The sequence below is a fragment of the Brassica napus genome (genome assembly GCF_020379485.1).
Source record: "Brassica napus cultivar Da-Ae chromosome A2 unlocalized genomic scaffold, Da-Ae chrA02_Random_3, whole genome shotgun sequence".
Classification (NCBI taxonomy): Eukaryota; Viridiplantae; Streptophyta; class Magnoliopsida; order Brassicales; family Brassicaceae; genus Brassica; species Brassica napus.
The window spans coordinates 7,541-15,657 of NW_026013950.1; the positions used below are offsets into that span (position 1 = coordinate 7,541).

The 8,117-nt window shown below is 30.3% G+C and overlaps 1 protein-coding gene and 1 long non-coding RNA gene across 2 annotated transcripts; one reads left to right on the forward strand and one right to left on the reverse strand.

Annotated features, from left to right (window-relative positions):
- Nucleotides 1-1,441: 1,441 nt before the first annotated feature.
- Nucleotides 1,442-5,250, reverse strand: LOC106398952 (CTP synthase-like). The gene is made up of 22 exons (XM_048770348.1): nt 4,990-5,250; nt 4,830-4,909; nt 4,672-4,758; nt 4,549-4,599; nt 4,355-4,472; nt 4,221-4,281; nt 4,077-4,134; nt 3,916-3,999; nt 3,742-3,792; nt 3,594-3,656; nt 3,440-3,486; nt 3,289-3,358; nt 3,159-3,221; nt 2,989-3,078; nt 2,852-2,890; nt 2,617-2,766; nt 2,455-2,532; nt 2,291-2,376; nt 2,163-2,211; nt 1,998-2,078; nt 1,784-1,877; nt 1,442-1,692 (listed from the first exon to the last, which is right to left on the reverse strand). The coding sequence occupies exons 1-22, from the start codon at nt 5,105-5,107 to the stop codon at nt 1,643-1,645; spliced, it is 1,668 nt and encodes a 555-aa protein (XP_048626305.1). The 5' UTR covers nt 5,108-5,250; the 3' UTR covers nt 1,442-1,642.
- A 245-nt stretch (nt 5,251-5,495) lies between these two features.
- On the forward strand, nt 5,496-7,291 carry LOC106423236. The gene is made up of 3 exons (XR_007329731.1): nt 5,496-6,730; nt 6,833-6,876; nt 7,043-7,291. It is a non-coding gene; the product is annotated as an uncharacterized LOC106423236 (long non-coding RNA).
- Nucleotides 7,292-8,117: the final 826 nt, after the last annotated feature.

Below are 8,117 nucleotides of genomic sequence, written 5' to 3' on the forward strand. Positions count from 1 at the left end.
TATGTTCCTCTTGTAGCCTCAGTTACAACTTACAACAATGCCATGTTCCTCTCCTAATGTCGGTCCAAAAAAGAATAAAATAGAAAAAAATATTATTATTATTCTTTCAAAATAAAATGAGAATTTGCATTTAAAATAACATTGTTGTCAGCTTGCATTTTTTAGTTTAGAGATTAACCAAAGGTCAATTATATTCCTACATCACAAAGTCTGATCTGATGTTCGAATTTCACAAAATAAGATTTACTAGGTTAAGACCCGCGTCCTGCGCGGGATGAACATTATATATATAAATTATTTTATATATTATATGTTTATAGCATATTATGAAATAATAAATATATATTGAATAATTAAAAAGTCATTATCTACTACTTATATAATTAAATTGGTGCAAACATATAAATAAATTTTATGAATCGAAAAAATAGTTTTTCTATTTGATATGATATATAATTAAATTTAAATGATAGTAACATATATATCGTATATTTAAATATTAATATTATTAGATGATGCTTTTTGCTCATATTTTTTTTATCATTTGTATATGTTATAGAAAAAAGTCTAAATTAGTGATAACAAAATTTTCACTGTAGGATTAATGGGTTAAGTAATTTATAATATTTTAAAAAATTAAGTTGTCATTATTTTTTCAAATTTTTTTATCAAAAAAATGTTCAAAGTAAATTTCAAAACTAAGATATTTATGTATTTTTATAGGGCTTATAATTTAATTTAAAATGATACATATATTTATATATCTTTTATTTTTGATATTTATTAAATGAGATTTTCAACTTATATTATTTTTTAATTATTTGTATCATGTCATAACGAAGGTTTTAAATCATAGATCACAAAATTTGAATGTAAAACTTTTAACAGTTTTAGTAGTTTATACTCGTTTTTAAAAATTCAAATTATAATATATAAATAAAAAAATTTATTTTTTATTTGTTATTATATGGTTACTATGATCGTTTAATTTATTTTAATAGCTTAAAATTAAACAAATATAATTATAATACACACTTACTTTTATCAAATCTTTATTATTCAAAATCATTAATTGTCATATATATTTTAGCCACATTAGGCAATTCCGTAATCTTATTTAAGGAAATAATGAAGCACATTAACAATGTATTTATTGTGGTTTAATAAAAAACTTATTATATATTTAGATGGACCAACCTATTTCTTTAAAGATTCTAAAAATCATTCTAGTGATGACATGTGGCTACAAAAAAATATTGCAATGTTTCTCAAATAATATATAGGAGATATCATTAATGTAATTAATGAAAAATAAACTTACAAAATCTTTAACATGATGTTGAACAATATTGCATAAATATTTATAAGGTTGATAAAATGATGTGTAGAACAGTAGAATCTTCATTGTAACAATTCTCATAAATGTTAACATAATAATAAATCAATGAAACTTTTTTTCTTATTATTCTTCTTTCAAAATAAAAACGAGAATTTGCACATAAATAAAATTGTTATCACCTTGTCAGTGAACAATTCTTGCCTTTAATTTCATAAGAGGCTTATTGTAATGACAGAAGAACCAAATGACAACTTATTTTACTTACAAAACGTATCATGACGATGAAGAAGAGAGGTTGTTGGATCAACTGCTTAAATGGGTCTGAAGAAGTGTCCTCGCAGCCAATATAAACCCTGTAAACATTGACAATGAGTTTTTAGAGATAAAATGCGTGTCTGAGATTCGAGACAAAGTGTCAATTTTGAAAAGAGAACAAAGATTTGCCTAGAAACAGAGGAGAAGGTCTAGTGGGTCTGGACTTAAACTCTGGATGAAACTGAACTCCAACATAGAATGGATGATCATGAAGCTCAATCACCTGTTCAAACAAAAAAACATATTTTACAGAGATAGAGCGACCACACAAGACAAGAGATTAGGCAAAAAAAAAGGAAGGATTATGATGCATTATTGATCTTCTTTTTATATTTTTCTGCACCTCAATTCGTTTCCCTGTATCATCTTTGCCCACAAGTCTTAAACCAGCTTCTTCAAGTACTTGAGATACTTCTGGATTCACCTAAACACCAACAATACAAAACACCTCATCATCATTGTGATCAATAGTGCATTAAAAGGATCCACCTTTAACGAAAAGACCAACCTCGTAACGGTGCCTATGCCTTTCGTCTACATAACAAACATCTCCATATCTGGTAAATGGCAGGAGTAAAACAAGATGTTGTCTATGAACGGAAAACTACAAGGAAGATGAATGCAGTTATGCCTTACAGTTTAGAAGTGAGAGAGTCTCGACTTTCTAAATGGGTTCTTCGGGATCCTAGTCTCATTGTACTTCCCATATGCGTTCTTGAGCCCTGTGGTAATGTAAAAAATGAATTGAGAGAATGAACTGAGCGCGTTGATAGGTTGTCTTGTTTAGGAACAATACATACTTCTGGCATGAATATAACAACAGGGTCAGGTGTCTGAGCATCAAACTCCGTGCTATTTGCTCTTTCCAAGCCCAAAACCTGAAACCAATGTCAAGAGAGACTAAGAAGAAGGGAGCTAAAATTGGTTTTAGGCAGGGAAATGAAACATATCAAGTTTCTTACAGATCTGGCAAACTCAATTACAGCAATTTGCATCCCCAAGCAGATCCCAAGATAAGGAACTTTGTTCTCTCTAGCGTATTTTGCTGCTAAAACCATTCCGCTCACGCCACGATCTCCAAAACCACCAGGAACAAGAACGCATTCTGCACTCTGCATTGTAAGAAAAAACAAAGACTATATTGTAAGAAAAGGATGTCTCATTGTACTAGACAAGTGACAAAAAAAAAGGTTTCACCTTCAAGATCTTCCAAGCAGCAGCATGTGCTTCCGGAGTCTGCAAAGGAGACAAGTGATGCTTAGAAGGAAAACAATGGTAGTATAGGCATATAAAAACTCTTGATCCAAAAGATTGAAGAAGAATGAAATATATACAGATTTTTCACTTTCGTCTTCAAGGTCTGAAGCTGCAATCCATTCAATCTGAGGCTTCAATGAACATGCAATGCATGCATGTAGAAGGGCCTGCGCCAAAGAGGAAAATATAAAAGAAAAGAAGGCTAACCAAATTCAGTTCTGTAGAAGAAGACCAAAGTCAAGTTTACCTTAACAACAGACAAATAAGAATCCGTTAGACCAATGTACTTTCCAACCATAGCAATCTTAACCTGACAGATAGTCTCTTTGAATAAGAAAAGGCAAAGGCTCTAAAAGCAAAAGGCAGATAGTACTCACATGATCTGTCAAGTTATCAAAAGTCTCAGCCATCTTAGTCCAGCTATCAAGATCAGGTGCTGTTGCAACGCTGAAATAGATGTGTTTTGTGGGTTACAGCAGAAAGTTTTCCCTTGTGATATCGAAGCAATAAAAGAAATGTGACTATAACCTGGTTAGATTCAGTTGTTTGAGAATCGAGTGATGAGCGTTTTGGTTCTGCAGCAGCAGCAGCAGCACAAATTAAAAATTTACTCAACAACAAAACACACATTACTCTTGTCTTTGGAAGAGCCAAAAAAAGAAAAAAAATGCATCCAACTTACTCGGAGAAGGAGAGGAACATGCCAAATGTTTGGAACATCATGGATATTGAGAATATTAGCAGCCTGCAAATAACAACAACAAGTGATATAAAATCTTAACTGCATCAGTTGAGTAAATCCACAAGGTAGATTTTGGACCAAGTTGTACCGGCACATGACAAAACTGAGACAGTTTTGCCTTTGTAGCTTCCAGTAGTGGCTGCAGAAAAGGAAAAATAAAAATCAAAGGCATGTCAAAGACTCTGCAGTAAGAGTGAGAGGAAGTCTCATAGTTTTCCAAAATATGCAAATTACAACTGATTTTGTTTTTAGTAAGTGATACCTGAGCAGAGCGACATGCCAAAAAGTGAGGAGTCAATCCCAAAGCTCTTAGTTCTCGGACACTGTGTTGTGTTGGCTTTGTTTTCTACATGGACACAAACAAAGTTCAGCACGACTAATCATATCATTTAAAGCACTAATCTAAGTAAGGAAATAGTATACCTGCTCCCCAACAACACCCAGAACAGGAATCAAGCTCACATGGATAAGGCAAAATTTTCTTGTCCTAGCAAGCGAAATAAGAAGAAATTAAATAGAGAACCACTGAACTAAAGAAAGCCAAGAGGAGGAGGAGGATTCACAGGCTTACCAACCGAGAATGACAATTGTCTCAAGGCCTCGATAAAAGGCATCGACTCTATGTCACCTATCCAATATATCCAGGTAAGGAGGATCTTTAGAAACCGTATAAGTAAAATGGAATCGCAAGTAGCTCTTACCAACAGTGCCTCCCAACTCAATAACACAAACATCGGCTTGGCCTTCTTTTCCATCCACTGGAATAAGAGAGACTGACTCAATCCAGTCCTTGATTGCATCTGTAATGTGTGGAACAACCTTTAAGAAAAAAAAAGAGAAAAAAAGAAGAAGGTAAGCCAATTACAAAAATTTAAAACATGATTTCACTTTTTACCTGAACAGTCTTCCCTAAGTAGTCTCCTTTTCGTTCCTTGTCAAGAACAGACTAGTGAAAGAGAGAAAAGGTTAATCAGGTAAACCCAAAATAAACAGCAACCACATCAAAATCAGTACCTACCTGATATATCTTGCCAGTGGTAATGTTGTTGTCTTTGGTTAGTGTCACATCAAGAAATCTTTCATAGTTCCCCAAATCAAGATCGACCTTGAAAGAGATACGGAGCCATTCTTTAGCAACAACAAAAAATAAAAAATATTTAAAGAAGAGAAGAAAACCTCTCCACCATCGTCGAGTACAAAAACCTCTCCATGCTCAAAAGGGGACATAGTACCAGCATCAGTGTTCAAATACGGATCTGTATGTATGATTCAAATGTAAACAGAGACTAAAGATTCCCAATAAGATCAATACAAAAAAAAAGGATCAAACTTTAACCAATTTTGATGGAGGTAACACGAAGGCCACAAGCTTCAAGGACGACGCCGATACTACTGGCTGTAACGCCTTTGCCAAGCCCACTCACCACTCCTCCAGTCACCAACACGTACTTCATCCCCCTCCCTCCAAAAGAAAAGATGCTCTCTGATGGTCTTGGATTTGGGATTCTCTCATACAAATCTCTTGCACATGTTTATTCTCCCAGGAACAACCAATAGTGAGTTCCCACGTCTACCATACCCTTTTGTTTTTTTTGTTTGTTATATACTTTGATAAATCGCATGCTTGACCTGTATTTTATTTTTCTTTAACAAATCACTCGACTTTGATAAAAAAATATGCATGAATCTACAATTTTTTTTATTATAAACCAATAAATTTTAATTTCTTTTATTATAATGTTTGAGTTCCAAACAATGTTTTCATATCCGACTCAAACACATGGTCAAACAAAAAGACTCGACGATCCCTCCATAATTCGTCTATAGTATATGTTAGCATATATAATTTGCTAATATTATTATTTTCTTAAAGTATCTACAGTTCTAAATAAATATACATATATGAGAATCAAAATAGTATAATTTGTCTATTTAGCTTCGTTCTCCATTATTTTCAAATATTTTTTAATGTTTTCAAATTATATATAATTTTAATGATAAAAATATATATTTGAAAATATTTTTCTGAGATAATTTTGTTCTAACAAATTATCAAAAAAATTATTGATATGCTAAGGTTAAAGGATTTTATACACATAAATAGATGGTTTGTTAAGATAATTTTTATACTATGGTATTTCTCACATATTTATAATATCAATTTTATGTACTGAATATTCATTTTAAAACATTTTAAATTTAATTAAAAAAATTCAATATTATTTTAATAAAATTATTGATAGTGTGTAATTTATTGTTTATCAAATGACTCTAAACTGCAAAACAATTATTTCCTCATAAATTATTATATAAAAAGTTATAGTAGGTAATTTTTAGGAAATTGCTTTAAATAAATTTTTAGAATAATAAAATTTGTGGTATGTTTTGAAAAGGAAATGATAAAAGAGAGAGATTATACATGATTTAATTAGTTTTTAGTTTTGAAATATTTTCTAAATTAATTGTTTGGTTGATATTAATTAATTATGTTATCCCGAAATATAGGTGGCATGGCACTGTACTTAATAGTGTAGATATAAAAATGTTTTAAAGAGTGGATTTAGAAAAACTATTGTATTTAAAATTATGGAATGCATACAACTTTCATTTTATTTTATTTTGTCAACTGAGTTATTAACTTATCAAACTATTAATTGAAAACACGTCTAAGTTAAAACTTTATAATGAAAATATTACACTATAAGACAGTTTTTGACTTTTAATAACACTCTAGGGCAGTTTATGCTCCTCACACACTTTCTCTTCCCCCAATACACGTTTCACTTCTTCCAACCCATGAAACAATTGAAATCTAACTAAAACTTAACTAAATAATAAAATAATAAAATAATATTTCTGCAGTAAATAAAAATAATAATTTATGGTTCATTTCTCTCTCTTTATTTCTCTTTCCAACATCAGATACAAATATGGCTTCATGTCTTTGAGAATTGTAAAGTCATCGTTTACTTAACTCAATCATGAAAAGATTTCATATTTATTCTCTTCACTCTTGTTCCCGACCGGCGGTCTCATTGAGGTCACAAATGAGACGGATTGCGAATTTTTAATGACTAGTAAGATGTCACAAAGACCTCTTCTTATTGACTTCTCTTTTTATATATATATTTATAACCTTGTCTTGTTGACCTCTTCTTGTTGTTCATCGAGTTATGTAGTTGAGGAAGTTGGAAGCTACCAGAGATTAGGAAGATGAACTCAAGTAAGTTTCAAGGGTTTATTGATATGTATATCCGTATATTTGAAGAAAGACAAGACTTTGGAGGTTTTACTGATAATATCTTTGAATTATGTGTATTTAGTATTTTTTAGAATCTGTGAAGTTTTACTGGTAATGTCTCTGAACTAAATTTATTTAACTTGTGTAGATGAGATGAAGGTGAACCAGCAGAGATGAGTTCTCATCTTAAGATGCTATGTTTGCTGCACACGATTTCACTCAACTATACAAGTTAAGGAGGCAAGAGAATATGAATTTCCAAGCTGAGAGTTTTATAAAACTTATTTGGTGTACAAGTGAACTAATGTACAGTTTTATAAAACTTATTTGGTGTATATGTGAACTATTGTACATGTAAGCTTTTGGAAATTTATGTACACGTGGACATTGAAAATTATGTGTACATGTTTGATAATTATGTGTACAAGTCTGCAAGTTTATGTGTACACATTTCTATAATTAGTATCTACACGATTTTTTAAGTTTTATAGATGTGGGTTTCAGATGTGTATAAGCAAATGTATTTATACAAAGAAAAAAGTTATACAAACACCATTTAAATGTACATCGTTTTAATAATACACTAGATTCTGACCCGCCCTCTCAGAGGGCGGGTATATTTTTTGTTTTACATATTTTTGTAGAAATGTAATTTTTATATTTGTGTCTTTCTTTGTAACCATATTTGGATTTTTTTATAAGCATATTTGTGCTTTTCTATGTAATCATATTTGTGCGAATTTTATTTTTAAATTATTACTAAGAATTTTGATAATTGTATTGAATTAGTGATGTTACATAACTATACACTTGTGCCGTAGCTATTTCACACATTAATTTTTTTATTTTATTCGTAAATAAATAGATATTATTTTTTAAAAAAATAACAAATTATAGTACAATTTTTTATTAATAAAATAGTAATTAAATAAATGAAAATTATATGTTTTTCATTTGAAGTTTCATGATTTGATTTCATATATAAACATAATAACATTATTATTACACATAATAGTACAAATAATATTACATCAAACAAAAAATATTACACATTATAATATGTCATGCAATTTAAAATGGATATTATAAATCAAGGCCCGTGACCCAAATTTGTCTGACTATTATAAAAAAATATAATTTCGATTTGAAATGCAACAAACATGTATGTTATTTAAACTGCATGGCCCAAAATTTTCTTTAAATACATGTTATAAATCAAGGCT

Bases quoted from the DNA above. Each gene is read 5' to 3' on its own strand.
- LOC106398952 (XM_048770348.1), bottom strand. From the start codon at position 5,107: ATGAAGTACGTGTTGGTGACTGGAGGAGTGGTGAGTGGGCTTGGCAAA. The intron at 4,910-4,989 runs GTTAAAGTTTGA...TCATACATACAG, and splicing joins TGTTACCTCCATCAAAATTG to ATCCGTATTTGAACACTGAT. The intron at 3,222-3,288 runs GTGAGTACTATC...ACTATCTGTCAG, and splicing joins TTGATAACTTGACAGATCAT to GTTAAGATTGCTATGGTTGG.